The sequence below is a fragment of the Sturnira hondurensis genome, unplaced genomic scaffold (genome assembly GCF_014824575.4).
Source record: "Sturnira hondurensis isolate 20B ecotype Veracruz unplaced genomic scaffold, ASM1482457v3 Scaffold0016663, whole genome shotgun sequence".
In the NCBI taxonomy this organism is placed as follows: Eukaryota; Metazoa; Chordata; class Mammalia; order Chiroptera; family Phyllostomidae; genus Sturnira; species Sturnira hondurensis.
Window position 1 is genome coordinate 14431196 of NW_028089294.1, and position 22736 is coordinate 14453931.

The 22736-nt window shown below is 44.2% G+C and overlaps 1 protein-coding gene across 2 annotated transcripts in view; it reads right to left on the reverse strand.

The window, feature by feature from the left end:
- BABAM2 (BRISC and BRCA1 A complex member 2) overlaps positions 1-22736 on the reverse strand; it is a 350070-nt gene that overhangs the window by 20660 nt on the left and 306674 nt on the right. For both annotated transcript variants that reach the window (XM_037066663.1, XM_037066664.1), the window contains one exon: positions 10190-10343. In XM_037066663.1, the coding sequence (XP_036922558.1) occupies positions 10190-10343 (154 nt within the window). The remainder of the gene's footprint in view (positions 1-10189; positions 10344-22736) is intronic.

Consider the following 22736-nt stretch of genomic DNA (forward strand, 5'->3'; position numbering starts at 1 on the left):
CTAACGATGTGCACAGAGTGGATGGTTCTGATTGTTCTCTGATGCTTCCTTTTCCCCCAAGAATTTACATCTTAACGAGAAGTGATAGAAATAAACACTTGGCTCTCCTGCCTTGGCTGGACTCCACATCACACACGAGAGCCCTGAGCAGCCCTGGAGGCACCTGTCAGAACCCAACACGCACATCTGAACAGTCAAGCTTGATTCCCAAGAAGCTGTTTTAACTTGACATCTGAAAATGTATTACATCTAGAATTGTTTCACTGGGTGTGTGTTCAGGGCATATGTGTGCACGTTTCACAACTGAAGTGTTCTATAAATATCAGATATGAGTTGTACAAAAAAGTATCACGTACATAGTTTGCTTAATTCCATTTAGAAATGTTTTCAATTTGCACCTGACCTCTGGCAAAGGGAGATGGAATTTTCTCAAGATGAATACAAAAGTATGCTAAACCACCTTAAACAAAATTTTCACTTAAAATGCCAGAAACAAATTAAGACTCAGTGATCACCCGCCAATAGCCCAGCACTTTCAGACGAGGGTGCCGAGGGTGCTGAGAGGTGGCGTGTCTTTCCCAAGGTCACACAGGACATCAAAAATGCTGCGCAGGTGAGACCCAGGTCTCCCAAGTCCCAGGCCACTATTCTTAGCACTTTCTTTCCTTACTGTATGTGTCTTCTTCCAACAGTTCAAAGGCAACTCTGATTACATCAATAAGTCTATGTTTCTACTTCGGTTTTTTATCATTTTATATAAATCCCAAACCAACCCTGATAGCCTTTCCTTTCTGACTCTCTAAGACATCTATTTTTTCCAAGAAAGAACGTGTATGACCATAACTCACGAATGAGGGAGTGGCTACACTTGGTCATCACAAACTTTTCCAAAGGCTGAGAGGGATCATCACAACCCAAGCCTGAGCCCTCGGGAGCTCTCTCACACGGCACCACCGAGCTAATTTCCTCGACAGAGATGTGCCGACCTTCCAGTTAGTCTTTTGGCAGGCAGCACTTCTGGTCTAAGGCTGAGACCAGTCAGTAACCCCTAAGCCTGTTTTTCACTGAGAAAGCAGGAAAGACAGGGGTGGGGTGCCGTCCTTACTCCAACCCTCAGAGGGGCCACAGGAGGGAATCACGGGTGCCAGAACAGAGACAGAGAGCCTGGAAAAGGTCTGCAGGTCCTTCCCAAGGTGGGTGTGGAGGCTGAGCAGGGCTGCAAATGCTCTGTGCCTGGTACAGCCTGAGAGGCCGGTGAGCAGCTCAGCCTGGGATGCAGGCCGCATTGGCAGTTACTGATGGCCACACTTTTCAGTGGAGCTTATCACTTCACAGCAACAGATGTCAGGTTCTAATGAATAACATGTTCTCTCTGACCTGCACAATTTGGAGAGGATGCCTGGACGTCAGGCAGATCTGGATTCCTCCCCATCTCTGTTGCTCTCTCCTCTGAAAGGAAAAACAAACCAAATCCCTTGAAGATACTTTTAAAATTGATTCTCTTTGAGAGTTCAAGGATCCTCAAATGCCATGTTATTTATTGGCTTTATTTTTCTCTTCACAGCTCCCGTATTTCTAAACCCCAGGATGGACGGTGGGCTTGCTCACACAGGAACCTAGGGCGGTCACATGAGTGGAGGGCTTTGAGGACCTCGACCCTCCTCAGTCCCTCGGTGGGCTTACCCTCACTGGCCCCTTTCCTGTCCTCTCAGGGCACTCCCAAGCACCCAGGCTCTGCTGGCCAGGGCCTGGAAAATTCCCTCTCATCTCCTTAGGGGAAGATGAAGTTGGGATTTTTGTAAAGGGAACTATTCCTAGGAAACTCAAGGCAAAACAAAAGAAAACCCATGAATCATAGCAGCAGTTGGGCTTGGAGTTTCTTTCCCTGGGGTCTGACAGGCCCCTGTGGCAGAGCTTCCCAGGGGCCCCAACCCTCCCCCCCCATGCTGTCCCTGTGGCCAGTTAACCTTCCTGCCCAGTGGCTCAGCCGCAGCCGCTCCCCTCGCACAAGGGCTGTGGTCACAGCTGGCCACAGTCCTTAACTTCCTGGTCATCCCTTCCCTTCGGCGTCAGAAATACAGACAGAAAGGGAAGAGATGGGGGGCAGGGGGAGCAAGTCCAGGGAGAGGTGTTGTTGCAAAGTCCCCACCAGGGTCCTCCCTGACACCGAGCAGGGTCTGGACACCAGGGCTCCAAAGCCAGTTCAGCCGGGGCTCCCTCTGGCCGGTTTACCAGGCACAGGGACTGCCTGACTTGTCCACTAAACTGCAGCAGAAACGAAGCATAATTTGAGCTGCCTTAAGGAGCTACCAACACAGGAGTGAATAAGTGAGTGATTAACTTCTAGAGAAACAAACACAGACAGGCTCACACTGGAACCACTTACACTTCATGAACACCCACTGCCTGGCCCAAGCAGTGATGTGCCCTCTTAGAATCGATTTCCACACCCTGCTCCCTGGCATCCTGGGGGTCCAGAGGGGCCTCAGAGGCCACAGTAAGGAGCAGGGTTGGGGTACAGACCGAGTGGGGACATCTACCTCCTTCCCCTGAATCAAGCAAATATCTATTTTTGTCTGTTTTATTTAGAGGACTGGATTGAAGCATTTGGCAGCTAGTGAGAAGGTGGAAGAAAACAGTATCTTTGAGAATATTAAGGTATCAACAATGAAAAAAGATTTAAATAGTCCAGAATATACCTTTTAAAAATATTAAAAGAGAAAGTTATTCTGCAAAAACAACTGGATGACAAACAATGCAAGTGTTCGTGGTGAAGAGCGACCTATGGGAACTTGTGGACTGCTTCAGCGGCACTAGTGTGGGTTTTTCAATACGAAAATAACATCTTCCCGACTTTGAGGCAAAAAGGGAAACGACATACGACTTCAGGAGGCTCCTGATGAATTTCTCTCATGTGTGGACTGAGAAGGTATTTTTCAAACATTCTTTAGTAATTCCATTTATATCATAAATTTAACATGGGGCATTGCAGTAGATGGTTTCCCCAAAGTAAATTAAATTACATTCTATTCTAAGAACCTACTTAGGCCTTTAGGATCAACCTGTACTTTGTACAATGAAGTCCATGGAAAACTCACTCCATGTATTTACAGAGTTATCAGACTAGAAAGAATTACAAAAATCATTTTGGTCCATTCTTCTAGTCATATCTAAAGCCATATATAAGACAGCAAGTAGGTAACTAGTGGGTCCAGCTTTTTTTAAGTGAACGTTGAGTCTATGTGAGTTAAATAACTCAAGGACAGATTTCCCCCCACTTTTCAAACCAGCTGTGCTGGCACCAGGCACACACAACCATGGGGGGTAGCAGCTGGGGAGGGGACAGCCCAGAACTTAAGAGGCTCTAATCAAGTCAATGAAGTTGGGGGGCTGTTTACTGAGGTACATGTGAAGACAGGGAAGTTGACTCTGCTATATTTAAAAAAGTCTCTTTTCTCCTCTAGGAATGATGATGCTGAGATGTTGACCGAATGCTCAGCACCTGCCAAGTCCTGTGCTGGACAATCCACCTACATAGCACCACATAGTAGGCAGAATTCTAAGATGGCCCCAAGACTCCGTACATTTGGTTTACACTCCCTGTATAATCTGCAGGACTGAGAACATGATGGATTTCATTCCTGTCATGGGGCTACGATACACGGAACAGATATTTTTAAGGAAGGTAGATTAACTGGTAGGCCTGACCTTATCAAATGAACCCTTTAAATCTGGGTCCATAGCTCAGCAACAGGGAAGTCAGAGATTATCAACATGAGAAAGACTGGAGGCACCGCTGTTGACTTGAGAACAGTGGGGACCATGTGGCACAGAATGGCCCCCAGTTGACAGCCAGCAAGAAAACAGGGGCCTCTGTCCTATAATCACGAGAAATCAAACTCTGCCGACAACCTGAGTAAGTAAGCTGGGGAGAGGCCCTCAGCCTCAGACGAGAGTGCAGCCCCAGGCAGCACCCCGAGTTCTGTCATTTGGCCCTGAACACGCACCCAGGCATGCAGTCCTGGACTCCTGACCCACAGAAACTGTGAGACAGTAACTTGTGTTGTTTTAAGCTGTTAAGTTTGGGGCAACTTGTTAACCAACAATAGAAAACACCCCATTTAATAGTCATAATAACCCTCTAAAGTAGCCTCAACATTTTGTAGACAAGCAGATGGCCTCAGGGAAATTATGAATTTGTCCAAAGTCATACCTGCTGGCCACTGAGAGACAAAGACAGGTTTCAACCCAGTTCTGTCTTGACTGGGGCCAGTGCTCTTAAAGGCCACAAGAATTCCCTTTCTATACTTACAATACTCAAGTGCGTGGACTCTGCAGAGAGAGGCTCAGCGTGTGGGGAAGAGGGTGGGGACTCCATCTCTTCCCAGGTGTGAATGTGCAGAGAGGCCAGAGGCCCTGGGCTGAGCCCCGACTCTGCTGGAAGTTAGCTGTTTGCCCTTAGGTAAGTCATTTACCATATCGTGCAGCGAATAATGCATACTTTTTTTTGCCCAAATTTTTGAGGGAAAAATAAGGATGTGTACTATATGTGGGTATAATGAGTACATACCATGGGGATGATAATCCTGTATATGATGTACACAGAAACCATGGGTGTGCATTGCATATGGCAAATATATGGATAACCACTGAACCTCAGTATCTTTACCTGCAAGAAGGAAGGTGAGAATTTCCGCACTGTACCCCTCACAGGGCTGCAGGGATGACCCGTGGAAGTGCAGCAGGGTGCCTGAAAACGGTGAAGTCCACAGGGAAGGCAGAGGGGCCAGGGTATCAGATACCTAGAGTGTTCTTTTCTGGAGGGTGGTGACTCTCAATGTCCTCTGTATGTAGGCTCAATATAATCTCTTTGATAGTTTGCTCCAAGGAAGACATTTAAAAATAAGTGGTGGTTTTCTATTGTTGAGGAAGGAAATGATTCTCCATTATCTTTATTTGGAAATTACAAAATAAAATGAAATTAAATGTAATTTTTAAAAAAATTCTTTATAAGCTAAGAGAACCCTACAAGCCAAAGTAATAACAATGTATCGTGGGATTAATAAAATATGTGAAAGTAAAATATACAATAGTTCAAGGGATAGTAGAAGAAAGTATGAAGAGGATTATACTGTTTTTATACATTATACCTAAAGTATTATGTTGATTCATGCTATAGTATGACATGTTAAGGAAATATTGTAGTGTATTAATAACTAAAATAGAATACAAGGAGCTATAGCTCAAAAGCCAATAGAAGAGAGAATGGCATACTAAAAACATTCAAATAAATCAAAGGGAAGATTTGGAAGGGAAGAATGAAGGAATAAATAATAAATAAATAAATGAAATGAGACAATAAATAGCAAGATGTTAGACAAACTCAATCAGCTTATTAATTATATGAAATGTAAATGAACCAAATACTCCAATTAACAGGCAGGAATTACCAGACTAGATCACAAAACAATTTATAAAAGGTTTCTTTCAAATATAAAGATATACAGAGGATGAAAGAAGATACACCAAGCAAAAAATAAGCCTAAGAAAGCAAATGCAACTGTATCACATCAGACAAAGACCTCAAGTCAAGAAACATTACCGGGAACAATGACAGAAAGGCCAGTTTGTCCAGAAGACACAACTCTGAGTACGTACGCACCTTAGTAGCAAAAACTCAAAAAACAGAAGGCGAAAATTGGCAGAACTAAAAAGAGAAATAGACAAATCCAAAATCGTAAGTAGAAAGTTTAACACCTCCATTCAGAAGCTGATATAATAATAAACACAAAGAATTATAGTAGTGATACAGAAAATTTGAATAACATTAATAAGTAATTTGGCTATATATATATATATATATAATCTCAAAACTGCAGGGCACACATTTAAATTCTGTGGATTGATTACCAAGATATGTTGAGCCAAAAAACAAATCTCAATAGATTTCAATGGATTAAAATCTTACAGATTATGATCTTTGACCAAAACCAAATTCAATCAGAAATCAATAACAATAAGATATCTAGAAAACCCTTCAAACACTTGAAATTCAAGCAGCACAATTATAAATAACTCAGGAATCAAAAAGAGACCACAAAGGAAACTAGAAAGTATTTATAAATATTTCTAACTGAATGATAATGAAAACAACATAAAAATTTGTGGGATGCAGCTAAAGCAAACCTCAGAAAGTTTAGAACCACAAAGGTTTATATTAAAAAAGAAGAAAGGATTAAAACCAATGACCTAAGCTTCCATTCTCAGAAGGCTGAAAAATAACAAATTAAACTGAAAATGAGTAGAAGAAAATAGTGAAGATGAAAGCATAAATTAATAAAATAGAAAAGAAACCATGGATAAAATCAGCAAGGTCAAACTTGTTTTTTTGAAAAGATTAGTAAAATTGATAACCCCCTAGCTAGACTGTTTAAAGAAAAAGGAGAAAAATATACAAATTTTCAGTATAAGGAATGAAAGTGGTTATATCACTATAGCTGCTATAGGTAGTAAAAGAAAAATGAGAAAATATTACAAAAATTATGAAAAAACTTGGACATGATGGATAAATTCCTTGAAAACAAACACATATGCGATGTGCTAGAATTGGCACAAGAAGAAATTTTAAAAATCTGAGTCTCTCTGTATTTAATAAAGACATCAAAATTTTTTTTGGCCACATATAAAACTCAAACCCTTAGGAAAAAACTGAGCCTAACCCACACAAACCCTTTCAGAGAGTGGAGAGGAAGGAAAATGTGCCAGGTCATTTTATGAAACCAGTGTTGTGCTGTTATCAAAACCTGAGAAGGACGACTCCAAGAAGAAAAATTTCAGACCAATATCATCAATGAGCATAGACAGAAACGCCTTAACACAATTTTAGCAAATCAAATACAATAACATAAAAAAGGATAAAATATCATGACTGAAAGGTTTGCTTATCACAAGAATGCAAGGTTGGTCTAACTTTTAAGAACTAATCAAAGCAATTAGCCACTTTAATAGCATGAAGAAAACCCAGAGGAGCCACGCCAGTACATGCAGAAACAGCATTCTACAGAATTCAGCGCCCATTCATGATCGACACTCTTAGCAAAGTAGGGATATGTGGGAATTTCTTCAGCTCGAGAAAGACGTCTATGTACAACCTATTGCTAACACAACTTGAGTGTGTAAATGTAAGGGCAGATGTCTGCTCTCACATTTGTGTACAGCATCCTACTGGAGGTCCCAGTCCGTGAAAGTAGGAAAAAGAAAATTAAAAAAGGGAAGGAGTATAAAGGTGAGAAAGAAAGAAGTAAAGCTGTTAACAAATGACATGACTGTGCGGAAAAAAAAAGGCTAAGAGGGAAAATAGCTGCTGGCAAGTCAGCATGGATGGGAAAACCTTAAGGAAGAACACAGAGTAAGGAGTGAATCTGAAAGGACAGAAAAAGGGCAGGGGGAGGGGTGAGCAAAGGCACGGTGGGACAGAGCAGAAGCTAAACCCAAGGGTCTTTCACAGGTCCACTCACAGGCCGACCCTTCCTATCAAGCCCGTCCAACAGGGAGGAGTACAGACCTGTTTTACAGGATGAGGTTCAAGAGGTTAACAGCCTTGCTCAAGGCCACAGAGCCTCCAGGCTTAGACCTTATGATAGGAACTGGGGCAGGCAGGACCCTAGAGCCTGTGCTCACCCAGGGGAGGGCACTTCGCTTATGCGAACAGAATTTGCTAGGCCACCCTGAGCAAGAAGCGCATGTCCCAGGAAAAGCCCTTGTCAGTGCCAGCAAGTGTCCTTTCTGAGTTCACATGTGCAGAGTTTTGCTCGACAGGAGGGAATACACAGCTGTCTCCACTCAAAGGCCTCAACCACTGTTCATAGACTGTGAAACTGTTTACGCCACGGGCAGAGCTCTAGGAGTGAATCAGAGCCTTTCATGCGCTGTGTACACACAATACCCTCGCAGGACAAAGAAAACGGGTGTGGGAGGAGTGCCGCAGTGCACCTTTCTTTCTGTCCTTTCTCCCCAGCCTTCCCCACCAAGCTCCAATCGGTACTGCAGGACAGCGCCCGCCTTCCGACAGAACCCAGGAAAGCCACTCAGTCCCACTTAAGAAGAAAGCTTTTACACTGTTTCTTCTTCCTAGCACGAAGCTGCTGGCTTTTTCTCTTACTACATTTAAAATGGATCCTTCTCACTACAGTAGAAGGCAGATTTTTTTCAATGTTACTTCAGATGTTTTCTTTAGACTGGTGTTAACATAAAGCAAATGTCTCTTCAAACTCTGAACCGATCTGTTAAGATAAACAAGCCTCACTTATGATATTCCCATACTGAAAGAACAGGCTTGCGGTCTGCAATGCCTTAAGGACTCAATTCCTACGTGCTGAAATGTCTACCTAGTACACACACACAACACACACACACCCCGAGACAGTTTTGCCATGGAAACCACAGAGACACATCTGGTTCAGACTCCACAGCACGTACCGCAAATAACAGCCTGTATTCCAGAGGCAGACCCTATGCACACACAGGGAAAGCCCAGAGAATTAAACAATGGCAACACCTCAAACATAAAACTTACTGTCTAATCCCTTTTTTCAAGTTTGTTTCAAGGTATGCAAGTCTTTGTTATTGCTATGAGTTACATTTGTATATGCTTGTGCTTCTCCTTAAATAGACTCTCAGACTTGGGTGTCATGGCTAAAGATGGCAGACAGGGAAAGGGCACACTAAAGAGGCAGGAACCACAGATCTGGATCACACGGATGAATCTGGGGGGGCCTGGGTTTCCGGAGGACGCCCCTCTGTCGTTACTTGGAAGAGTGCCGATCCTGCTGAAGTGAAGGTCTCGTGCCTTGGAAAGACAGGAGATGCCAATGGGTACGCTGGGAGGGAGAGAGGTCTCAGGAAGGTGGAGGCTTGAGCAACAAGGCCCACTAATCAAGAGCATTCTAGGCCTGGAAGGCCAGGTTTTGTAGGAGGTGCTTTAAACCAGTTGGAAGTTTGATGTGAAGGAGGCTTTGATCTCTCCTGCTGGGCTACAGACTCCGTGAAGACACAGACAATTCCTAATTCCCCTATCACTGTACCCCGGCACGCAGCGCCTTGCCTGGAATGTGGTAGGTGCTCAATAAATACCAGATGAGCGAATGAGGAGGATGCTTCACAGATAATTCTTCATCTGTGTGATTCTTTGGATCTGGTCGTCCTTCAGTTGAGCTCACAGGTATGAGCATAAGGCTGTTCAGAGTGACAAAATAATAACCACTTGCCACTCAAACTATGATTTAGTTTTAGAAACTATGACTTTGATCCCCTGTTGCTTCAGTCGAGGATGCCATGGTTCATGAAGACTGATTTCCACATACTAAAGTCTTACCTATACCTACACTCACCTACACGACATGTTCCTATACTTCCCCAATCCATCTGACTGGTGAATGCTTTCCGCACAGAGGTCTGTGTCGAATAGTTGCACCTGTGAACTCCACACTCAGCTAACTTCCACCTCTATTAAATCCCCAACCCACTTCCACAGGGGCTTTAATAGTTCTAGGCTATCTGTGTAGCCACTTATTCAATCAAGGCAAATGCGGGCCCTACTTCAGGCGATGGCTGTGGAGATGCAGTGAGGGATAAACACTTCACCCTGTGCCTTCAAAGATGTTACGGTTTCATACGAAAGAGCAGGTACTAGATCCATGCATGGGTGACTAAACAAAAAATCTACTGTCCACCAAAATTTCCCATTTTTTAAAAAATATGAAAGCAGCTGCTCGCACTTCCACGGACACCCTTTATCTATACCTCTAATTCCTGTCTGGTACTTTTCTAAAGAGACCAGTTGATTTCTGCTAGATCCTGTGACCCATTAAAAATGACAATAGTAATGACACTGTCCACCTGAGGAGGCTGGATGAGGGGTTGGCAACCTTTTGCTACAAAGGGCCAAACAGCAAATATTTTTGGCTTTGCAGGCGATACACTGTCTGCTGTAATGACCCACTCTGCCACTGTAACATGAAAACAGCCATGGAAAACAGGGGAAGACATGGGCATGGCTGGGTTTCAATAAACCTTTATTTATAAACAGAAGCACAGAGCAGGTGTCACCCAGTGGGCAAGAGCTTGCCAACCCCTGGACTAGATAAACAAAATGTTCTTCCCTGTAGGAAATAAGAAGGGATTCACTTACTTTGCTCTTTTGGCCATTTCATTTCCATCCCATCTGGGGCTGTATGGGTAATTTTTCTGGGCCTGGGAATAAAGTTGTCCACTACTGGTGAAGTGATAGACAGACTGAAACGTGAGAGTCGGCTGGTCTCGAGGAAAAAACAGGGGCAGGTCAACTGCAAACACAGAAAAAAGGAAAAGAAAGTTAGGGTTTAAGTGCATCTTCATTCAATTTTTTTGGCTAAATCTAATGGTGGGTACAAGACTATTTAAGCCACAAATATTGTTGAGGCTTAGGTAAAAGGTGTGGAGAGAGGGACCAAGAAATACAAGGTCCTTCCCTGCCTTCAAGGAGTTTCAAGGTAGGTAGAGGCAAAGCACACATAAATGGAAACGTGACCACCCTGAGGCATGGCGTGTTGGTGCTGAAGGAATGCCACCTGAACCTCTCCTGCAGCACTTACCTTGCCCAGTGATCTAAGCGGAGTTAGCTGTGTGCCTGTTTTAAGGCTCTATTAGACCATGAACTCCTCGAGGGCTGAGCAGTGTCTTCCTCACCTGTAATCTGATGGAGGGAGTATGGCGGAGGCTGTCCTCAATCGTGAATTCAGAAAGGGGCTCACCAAGGGGACAGATGATAATCTTTTCATGTTACGGGACACGGCAACTGGACCCCCACAGAAAATAAAGTTACCACTTTACTTCTAATCAAGCACCGGATTTTGATACTTAGCAGTTTCAGGTTCTGCCATACGTGTGACCGCACAGATCTCCTAACCAGCAGGAGCCTCCTGATGGAACGCAGTCAATAGGAGCACTACAGGTCTGCTGTGAGGACAGACTGACTCAACTCTGTTGTTAACAAGAATGATGCATTTTGGCTGTTTACCTGGGGTTCTTTAACTCCATTTTTAAAAGTATTTTTTAACTTTACTTATTTATCTTTATAAGGAAAGGGAAGGAGAGAGGGAGAGAAATATCAATGTATGGTTGCTTCTCGTGTGTCCCCTGCTGGGAACTGGTCCCTGCTAGGAACTGGCCTGCAACCCAGGCATGTGCCCTGACTGGGAATCAGACCTTGATCTTTTGGTTCACAGGCCTGCGCTCAATCCACTGAGCTATACCAGACAGGGCCTTTAACTCCATTTTAAAAAAGGAAACACTGGTTTTACTTAAGGCAAACCATCAACAAAAAAAGACTGTTTCAACAGTACAGTCCTCAAGGTACAAAATGTATATTTGGGGGAAGGTTACCCACTTCTAGAACAGAGAACAGGCACATTAGTTTATAAAAAATAATAACAAGAAAAACACACGCAGAATTTTCTAGCTTTACAGGGTACTTCTACATACTTTATCTAATCTGACAGTTATAACTCTGGGAAGAAGACATTACTGTTACTGTCTGCATTTAACAGATGAACAAACTTGAGACTCCAGGAGGTTTATTCACTTGTTCACGCCACAGCTGGGCAGAGGCTTTAAACCCTAAGCTCATTCTACAAGGCCACGTTGACTTTACTGGTACAACCTGCCCGCCACACACTCACTTCGTCACAATTACAACTTAGAAAGTTCCAGTGTTTACTGGGAAGGATGTACAAGGGTCATCTTTTTGGCGACATGAGGCAGATATAGGAAGAAAAGAAACCCCAAATACTAGATTGTTATTCCACCTTGGGGTGACGTTTGATGTGGACCAGGTCCTCTCAGGACCCACCATGATTTCTCAAAGAAAAAGTCAGGTTTGCAGCAAACTTGGAAAAAAAAAAGAAAAGAAAAGAAAACCCAAACAAACCAAGAACTAGAAAACCCTCCGGCCGGGGGGTGGGGGCGGGGGACAGCCCTCCATCCTCTGAGTGTGTCTGACTCTGACTCAGGGCTGCAGGGGGTTTCTGCGTGAGTCACTCCTCAGCCAAAGAAAAGCGGCAAGATTTCGAAGGTCCACTCTTTAGTAGCATTTTCTGCCCCAGCGCAGTCTCAGTGTCTATTTGTGCCAGAGCACAGATTTAGCAATATATAGAACAATACAAAATAGGAAAAACAGACTAATTCAAATTATAAAGAATTCGACCCAAAAAAACACTTTGGAGTCCTGTATATTACAAAGCGTGGTCTGTAACATCTTTAGTCATTTTGAATAAATACTGCTTTCTAAAATAAGTTTATACGTGTCCTGATTACTCATTTATTTCTCCTAGTTAATTTTAGAAAAAATGCCTATTCATATACACTTGAATTATGTTTACATATATGTTTCCAAATATAAAACAAGATCCAGATTAACCCTGAAAACAATCACTAATAGCATAGGTGAAAAGTTTATACCATGTAAGTTTCCATTCAAAAAACAACACTTTTGAATAATAAAATTCAATGGCAATAACTGACCAATTTAAAGCAAACAGTCACCATCCAGTATCAAAGTAACATCACTGATTACCACCACAGGCTTCAGGATGCTCAAGCTACCAGCTTTTGGGGCTTTGGAATACATCATATTTTTTGTCCCTGTTGTTTTGTTTTGTTGGAAATGAGTTGCTGGTGTTTCGATAATTTGAAAAATGATTTTCCCACCTAGTTCTGAACCGTGCACTCTGTTCCCCAAAATGCCCAATAAGCATCAGAAATAATTAAAAATGTGAATGCAAATTTATTTACCTAGGCAAGTGAGTTGTTTTGATTTAAAAAAATGCCAGCCAGCTATAGGGATAGCAATCCCACAAAAGCACTGATTACATGACTATTTCTCCATGGAGATTTTTCCTAAAAATGTTGAAGCCAACGTTAAAACCTCAACACAACACCTGGATTATCAGGTGAGCAGGAGTGGCCAGAGTATTTCAGAAACAAAATCAGTAATCCACATACTAATTCACATATGAGAAAATTAGAAAACTATCTGGCTCAACTAAACTAAGTTATATGCTGTCTGTATTAAGTCAGTAGTCAATAAAATAATGGCTTCCTTAAAAATGTTCTAGTCATAAGAAAAAATTAATGAGAAATCCTTTGCATTCTTCTTGTGAGAATGATTTGGAGGGTACAAACTAGTGAGAACTAAAAAAAAAACACAAAACCTGTTCTCCCTATCTTCAATGTTTCTGTCACTTAACATCTGCCTATAGGCGAACTCATGACTTTCTGACGCACGGTATGTGGCTTCAGGCTTTCAAAGCAGCTTCCTCGTTCTGAAGAACTCCCAGGTTCTAAGCAGCTTGGGCTCATAGTTTCAGGGATTTCAAAATTAAACGTTTTAACCATTTGCTTCCTCAGAATCCAACCCACCCACTGCCTCATGTCTGATTCCCGGAGTATTTGGGTTAGTTACTGTCAGTACTATTTTGACAACTGCTTTCTATTTCCTTCTTCCTGGATGCAGAGACTGAATTTTGGTCAGCTCTCTACCCAGGGGAGGGATGGTCCTCATTTGTTCAGTATAATCTCAATAACCATTTTCAAAGCATTACATCAGGAGCTTGCTGAAACAGGCCACACCCAAACACTCTAGTTCTGCATAACCTGGGCAGTGCACAGGACTCCTTCCCGGGGCCTTGATGCCGTGGCACTGGGCAGGAATAACTGAACTCTGTGCCACCTTGCCTCATGCCGGACAGTCGCCGCAGTGGCAGTCCCACTAGTCATGGCCCCAGACTGGGTGGTGCTGTGCATGCGGCTGCCAGCCATGCAGCCTTGGGAGGCAGCTGAATGCTGCTCGTCTCTAAAGCACTCTGGGTTCAAATGCACGGAGGCAATCTCCCTGTCTCTAGTGAATGAGCCTAACCACCCCCCAAAGCACCTTCTTTCACCGTGAGGAGGCTTCCCTTACGTGGTACCAAAACTCACAAGGCACTCTAGAAACCTCTCTTTATAAAACCTCACCAACAGAAAAAGGACACTGCCTGGCCAGAGGACTTTCGACACTACGTATCTGACCCACAGGACAGCTGTCAGACACTCAGAACACTTCAGACACAGTTCTGAAGTGTGATGAGTCTGACCTACATGACTTTCCCAGAGAACAATCTAATTATGGCAGGATGAGGGCAAGGCATATTAACTGTGAGTAGGGATAACTATCAATCTGACACAAAGGAAGGACAGGGAATAACACATAGAAGCAGACTTAGGAAATCAAAAAGAACCCCAATCTGGGGTCATTTAGTGTAGAAACAGAAAGCTCAATCATCTGTCCAGTTACGGCCATACAGGAAGTGATGTCCACCCCCAGCCTGAAATCCACAGAAGACACTCTTCGTGGCCCGACCCAAAGCCATTCTCCACCCTTCTCCTGGGCAGAGCCCCGCCCACTCCAGAGTCCCGCAGTGCTGGATGCCCACTCTCAGCTTCCGAAGGACCGAGGCATGGAACGTGATCCAGCCCTGCCGATGGGGCCTGAGGGAAGTCAGCTGGGGGTCTTCTGAGAAATACTTTTCTCTCTGATAAGGGGCACGTGTGAGGAGAGGCCCCCATTTCATTCATGTGAGACCCCAAGGCAAGGAGCTGTGCACCCATCTTGTGACCACGAGGGAAAAGTCAGCCTGATGTCACCGAGGTGCCGAACTCGTCATCTTTGGAACCACCCTGCTCAGGGTTCTTCTTCTGTGAGGCAATCACAAGTCCTAACTATTTAAACCTCTTTTTTTCCTTTTTTATTGCATCATGTGGGCTGACACTGGTGAACAGAATCATGCAGGTTTCAGGTGCGCAGTTCCACAACACACCCTCTGTACACTGTGCTGAGTGTTCACCACCCCAAGTCAAGTCTCCTTCCGGCACCGTTTATCCCCCCCAGCAATCACCACACCACTGTCCGAGGCCGTGAGTTTTTTCTAACCCTCTTTTCCATCAGGTCTTCTCAGACTTGCAATCAAAGGCATCTAAGGAAATGTTACTTCTTCGCAGCTTCTGTTTAAGAAGGCAGGATAATTGTATAATCTATTGCAGAAATATTTCCACCAAGCATGGTTAAAAAACATTCAAGGCACATAAATAGGAAAGTTTTAGCTGTCTGGAAAATCGAGTTCTGTGGGACAGTTCCATCCTTGAAAATGCCAAACAAGTGAGGGGTTAACCATAACTGCTTCCCTGGGAGTCGCATCATCAAATATTTTCACCGTTATTCACAAGCCAGCCATTATTTCATCTCTCCAGCCCTTCCAAACTACAAAGGCCTGTGCTTTCCCCTGTGCCCCTGGGTTAGTAGGGAAGATACTCCTAGAGTGGTTACGGTTGTTCCCATTTCCAGGCCACTCAGGCCTCTCCAGTTCCTCGAAGACTCCCGAGGAGAGAGCTCTAACTCCCTGTGGCCTTGCTGTAAACCCCCCTCCAACAGCAAGGCCATCAGTCTTCCCGAGAGCACTCTGCACACAGCTTGTCCCAGGCTACCCTGCAGTGGCACACAGCCTGCTAGGGAAGCTGGCCATCCATTTACTCGCCAGCCCGATCTCCCTAACTACACACTGCACCTTCGGGACACACGGGCTCTAACCACTGAGAGAGTTACACACCATGTATCCAAAATACTCGCCTACAGGCAATGTAAAAGTAAGGTTTTCCAGTTCCCTAGCTAAGTATCCCTAGCTAAGGCACCAAACATTTCCTTTTACTGACATCACTGCCTTTCACTTCAGTGACAGGGGAGACTAAATATTAACCACATTTTGTTAAACTGGTTTCCGATTTTCACTGTTTTGTGTGATTTGGTCATGTGAACAGGTTACCTTTGGGTTTTAATATTACCAAACTGAGGCCTGGAGTTTCTTGAATTTTGCTGTAAATTCTAAACATTCTAAGGTGGGAGGAAATAGCATGGTGTGGTGGAGAAAGGCACGGCCTTTGGAGTCAGGTAAAATGGGTCCCAATTCTAGCTCCACCGTCTTCCAGTGTGAGACTGTAGGCAACATAAGGACACTTCGTCTCCTTGAATCTTGACTTTCTCATCTAAAAATGAGGGTGAGAATGATTCTCTCAGTGTTGTTCAAAGGCCTAAATGACAACCAAGCAGGTAATAAATAAAATGCTTTCCCTATGCCCCCCTTTCCTTATTTTCCCCCCTAAATCAGCTTTATATACTGTTCCATGTAGGTGAAATTTCTGAAAGTGAGAGCATGAGCCTTCCTGCTGCTTAAATTTTAACTATTAGATGGGCATTTTTCTAAACCTTGTACATACTCTGAGATAATTCTGCCTTTCCTTCCTGGTGGAGAACACATGAAGGACACATGAAGGTGAACGGCCTCGAGTGCTCAGCAAGACTTAGTTTGCTCTTTCACAAATGTCTCCTGCCTAAGAGCTACACTCCCTGACTGTCCGCTGTTGAGAGATGATATCCCTTTATTGTGGTACACTGAGTTCCCCAGGGCTGCTGGGGTGTGACATGCTATTTGTCCCCTGACTACGAACTTTCTCTACTTTTCTTTTTCTACCCAGCTTCTTCCCCTTTTGCCACTTCTCATCAAGGCCAACTTTATCTCAATATGTTCTCTCTTTCTTGCCTCTTTTCTTTTGTCTATGTCACCCCACATATGTCTCAGCTTCTGAAGTCAGGTACCGCTGCTGGCCCACCCCTGGACCAGAACCTGACACAGAGCAGGTGCCCCACTGATGGGAAGTGAGGTAGCGTGAGTGCTGGGCCGTTGTCCTCAATTCAGAGACCACAGCCTCCTTCTCTTTCTTCTCCTCTTCCTCTTCTTTTGTTGTTTTTGTTGTTTCTTTGCAGGTTTACAGCTGTCCCAGATAGTTAAAATGATAGGAACCTTGGCCTCTGCTTACATTTTGTTTAGCAATTGCTTTTAAGGTACTTTATTGGTACAAATTAACCATTCTAAAACCAAATGAGCCATTCACATGAAAATGGAAGAAGACCCTCAAATGTAAGGGACACCATTGAGTTGGCCAGTGACAACTGGGTTCTTTCACCCTGGCCTCGCACACAAACCCACCCTGCACCAGCAAGCACCATCCTCCCATGAGGTCAGAGGTTCTCAACTGAAGTGTGATTTGGTGTCACCGTGGAGCTAACACTGCTGATGCTTGGGCCCCCACCTCGGCCCTGTCATTTCTGGAAATGCACCTCAAGTGATTCTGAGATCCCTCTTCAGGTAGGAATCGGTGCAAAGCCTGTGAGCTCCTAAGGGCAGGGCCCATAACCTAGTTATTTCAGCATGTCCAGAACGGTGCATTTCACAGGACACAGGAGAAATACTCAACAGATGCTTGTTGAGTCTGCATCTGATAAGATTGCTCATCTGCATTGTCTAGTTCTTTTTCTGGAGTTTTCTTCTGTTCTTTCATGTGGGCCATCTTTCTTCATCTCTTCATTTTGGCAGCCTCCCTGTGTTTGTTTCTGTGTATTATGCAGAGCTGCTTTGACTCCCTTAGTAGCAGGGCCTGTTGTAGAAAATTGCACTGGCAAGTTGAATGGGGCTGAGCCTTAGGTAATCACCAGGGCAGGGCAAACAATGTGAACTGGGGTGATGGTGACTCTGCTATGTGGCTCTGTGGTGGGGAGGGCTCAGAAAAGGGACAATGGCCAGTCTGTCCTCTGGGGTTTTGTCCAGGGGCAAGCTGTCCCCTGACACTCACCCTGATGCCAGCCAGACACTTCAGTTTCTCCCCAGTATGCTATGGTGCCCTTCCAGCTGCTGCCCCAGGTGCCAGAGCCCAGAGGGAGTGAGCCTGCTAAGTCCTACATCCATTTTTGGGGCCCTTTGAGAGGAGACTCCTGATAATCCCGCAGTGTCCTCAGCTGCTCCACTTGTTTTTGCAGCCAGAAGTTATGGGGACTTATTTCCTCGCGCTGGAACCCTAGGCTGGGTGGTCTGATGTGGAGTTGGGATCCTTTGCTCCTGAGGTAACCCTCCTCATTTTTATCAACCACACATGAGTATGGGACTGCCCATTCCACATCTCTGCACCCCCCACCCACCGTGTGGATGAATGTCACTTCTTTAATTCCTTAGTTGTCAGTCTTCCATACAGCTTGATTTTCTGAGGATTCTGAGCAATAGCTGTTTTGTAGTTTAGTTGTACATTTTGCTATGGTTGTATGAGGAAGTGAGCCCTATTTACTTACACCTCCATCTTGACCGGAAGTCCTCAGTTGACGCATATTTAAAAACCCAGTAATGTTCATGTTGTCAAAGCTGTGGAACACAGGGAATTCCCACTCACTGGTGAGAAAGTAAGTTTCTATAACCTCTTCTACACTAAAAATGAAGATGTACACACTTCCTAACTCAGGGATTTCACTCCTAAAACACTGCTACACTTTAGTGCAGAAGAAGGTGGGGAGGATGGAGCCTGCTAGTAGCATTGTTTGTGGTAGCACAAATGAGGGGCAGCTTAAGTGTCTATCAACAGGGGGCTGAATAAGAACATCATGTTCAGTGAAAAAGGCAACTTAGAGATGAAGACTGTTCAATACACACTCACAAAGTGCAAAAACACACACATTATCATGTACTGTTCATAGTATAAATGTTTATGCAATGAAAGTATAAGAAGGTGCATAGGAATGATAAGCCCAAGTTAAGGAGGGTAGTTACCCCTGGGGCCAATGGGGAAGGAGGGAGGGACAGGAATGCATCAGGGAGGGACACTCATGGGGCTTCAGCCAAACTGATAATGTGCTGTTTCTTCAAAACAAAACAAAACAAAAAAATAAACCCCAAACCAAAGTATTAAGATTTGACTAAGGCAGATACACGGGTATCTGCTTCTGGAGTGTGGACACTCTTCCATGAGCGGTGTCACCCTTGAACACTTCTATGGAAATACCCCATTTCCACCCACTCCGGTGGGTCAGACATTTTCCTACAATTTAAACAGCGTCAGTATAGTGTAAATTCTCCAGAATGGAGAATGTTTGAAAGGTATGATGCACAAATCAAAAGTAAGTTGTTCATTATTGAAAGAGAGCAGCCATTCACTTCTCAGTATGGAGAGCGATTCCTCCTTACAAAACACCTCAAGACTTACTGGTGCGTCCCCTACCATCAGGAGGCTGAGTGCAAAGCCTTAATAAGGATGGGCCGTGAGCAGTTTACCGGAGTCCCCCGTGTCCTCTCCAACAGCTCTAACTCCCTATGCGGACAGTCCAGGCAGTAGGGCCTGAGATCTGGGTTGGGACATAGTCCAGTATCTGGCAGGGTTTGGAAACCATACCCCTCCAGAGTGGTAAGACAGGGTTAGCAGCCCTGGTCCCCACGTCATTCCGCTATACAGAAATCTTTACTTATTCTTCAGCTGTGTTCAGACTTTCCAAGCATTCCCCACACCAGGCACACACTGTTCTGGGTACTAGAATTGCAGAAAACTCTCTGACCCCTAGATTAGGTGGCAGGGGATATTTTCCTTAGGAAGGCTCGAAGATAAGCCACTCCAATCTTGGGCTGCTTTATGGTAAGTTGTGTCAGGGGAGATGGGCAGGAAGTGGCTGGCCTGGGTGGCACCGAATGTGGACGTGGGGAAGGCGCACGCTCTGGTGGTGGACAGTGGGTGAACTGACCTCTCTGGCCCTCTTTTCTTGTCTATAGACTGGAAAACCTTTAACCTCCAGGTTGAAAATAAAGCAGGGGGACAGTGTTTGGCACACGGAAAAGTGCTTAATGAGTGAGGGCGAACGCCCACAGGGATGTGAGCACAGGACGATGATGTGGGAAGAACCTTTAGATTTGGACGGATCTGGGCTAGATTCCTACTCTGCCAGTTGCTACCGGGGCGACCTCAGGCAATTTACTAAACTCTGAGGGTAGGTTTTCTCATCCTTAAAATGGGAGAATACCTTCCTTACAAGGCTACCGAGTGGTTTACATGATATAATGAGTATATTTAGAATATTTGGTGAGTAGCAGATTTCCGTAAGGATACCTATTATTATTCGCTTTTCTCTTAGAAGCAATTAAACAAATAAACTTGAGGCTATATTATGTCTTTTTCCAACCTGACTTCCAGCTCAGAAAAGATAGCCCACAGGTTAAAAGTAGTCATGTTATTTCAATTAAGCTTCAATTTAGTTTTGCCCGTTTTTAAATTTGAGGCAAATTTGAGAGTCCATAGGAACTCTTCACTTTTAATTCTATGATTTCCCTTAAAAAAGAAATCATAACTCTGGAGAATCCAAGATCATATAACGCTTTGCAGCAAAAGTTGACCACAGACCAGAAAACATCTGAACAGAAAAACCTGGTGAAAACTTGGTTAGACAATTTTCTTTTGGGTCTGGGGAATGCTATATTCTTTCCATTCTTGTAGGTGTTTCCTTTGAGGCAAAGAAAGGTTTTTACTTTTTTCACTAAACTACTTATTTGTGGGTAATTTTGTTCTTTGGGGAAAAAAAGACCAGAAATGTGACCAATCTTCATATCCTTAAAGATGACCTACTGGGGCTGTGAACTACCCAGGTTTTTGGTTTAGTCATTGTTTTCTTGGCCATTATTTCTTCTATGAGAATGAGTGGGAGATACAGTCGGGAAATGGACATTCATTCACGCTTTTTTGGACAGCAATTCTGATTAGAAATTTTGTTTGAGATGAAAGCAGAATTCTCTCTAAAGTGATATTTTAAACTGTCATATTCTCCTATGTAACTAGCTCGAAGTAAAGAGAATACACTGTGTAAACATGCGGTGACCACATTGAGGCAAGCCCTTGACTTAAATGAGCTGCCTGACTTGTACGTCCAAACTCAAAGCAGTCAGATAATTTTCAAACAAAGGTGCTGGATCAGTGTTACCTAAGAAAAGCATATTCACACCCCCAAACTGAGGATTTATTCTTGGAAGCTTCAACACTTTTTTGTTATTGTTTTTTAAAAAATAGACATCTTTCTAGAGTGGACTTCATATTTCCTTCTAAATGACTTGAAGTCAGAATCCTGAATATCAACTCGCGGAATGGGACACACAGTCATGACACCAATCAGGCACGCCCACCCCTGAACAGTAGTGCCCGTGGCGCCCATCACCCCTGACTCCCAATCCAGGCTATGAGGTCAGTATACTGAACACCACAGACCTTCTCCGGGCAGTCAGGTTGCTTGGGACTTGGGAACTAGTGCATCAAGCCTATGAGAAGGTGTAGATCAGGCCTAGGGGGCTCCACACAGACTCTGAGACCCTCTTCAATCCACTCCCTGCCTTTTGGCTGTGTTTTGCCAGGCATACTTAAAGGGTTGGGCTGAGTTGCAGGTAGGTAAGAGAGATACTTAAAAATCTCCACATCTTGTTACAGCAGAGGACACATTCCTAAACCACAGTTCAGAAAGGGGCCTTGGAAGTTATTACTCATTTGGTAACGGAGGAGCCCATGGCACAGAGCAGTGAACTGCTTGGGCTGCCACACGGAGAGCCCCGGGGTCTCAGCCCCACAGCCAGGGAGCTACCCGGCACCATGTCACTGGTAGCCTAGTGAGCCCCTCTGCAGGGGCAAAGTTACTGCAGCTACCATGGTGGCTTTTACAGCAGGACTGTGGGCTCCTCATTAACCCAAATCCAAAAAATCTCTTAACTACAGGTAACAGTGAGGTAGGTGTGTTTTTTGTTTTGTTTCATCCTAATAAATAATGTTTTTAAATGCTAAGAAAATGGAAGGAACTCACATTTATTGAATACCTACAATGCGCTGGGTGCTTTCTGCAAAGTGAGTCTCTTACCCCTTTTTACTAGGGAATAAGCCCTCCTGGGACAGACCAAGGACTTCCTTTCAGCCACGAAGAAGATGGGCCTGGGTTAGCACTGGGTCCACCTGGGTCCAGAACCCATATGCTCTTCACCACAAGTGCTACAGATTACATTTACTGCTTGTTTCTGACATTCTGGAAGGTGTTCCTACTCAGGGGCATTTGGCTCACCTACCATGTCAGCCGGGGGCTGCTACAGGCAAGCAAGTCCTCTGGCCGCTGATCAAGAAAGCACACATAAGTCTGGGACTGACGGCTGACGGCACAGTCATAACAGACGGGGAAGAGGAATATAACATGTGTCTTTCAGACCTGGTAAGTTACACTCGAGGGTGCAATGATCCCAGACTTTTAAGAATTTTTATTTTTGATGTTTCAATTTCTTTGTTTTCTTCCTTTTGATTTGGAAAGTATTTTATGGTCCTATCTACAGGGCTTTAATGGCATTTGACACTGTTGCTCGCTTCTGTTCTTCTCCCATGGTTTCCATAACACTGTAACGATTGCTACTTCCTTTTCTTTTAAAATGTTTACTGCCTTCTTTCTTCCGTCTGCTTCACAGCCCCTTTCTCGAAGCTCAGTTAAGGGACCCATTAACCTAAAGGCTTGGCCCTCCACTTCCCTCCTTCAGAAAGTCCCATCCATCAGTATACCCTGATCACTTCAAAATCTCCATAACCTTCCCTAACCACTCACCTGGCTTTAGTGTGATCATCCCAGCAGCCTAGAGGATGTCATTAACATAAGTTTTATGGCTTAAATATCTTTTCACATATATTGTTTCACCTGTAATTTCCAAGGTGGCCATAGTACCCCATTGATAGGTAAGAACACTGAAACTCACGAACAGAAAGTAGCTTGTTTAGAGTTTACGGTGGAGGTGGAC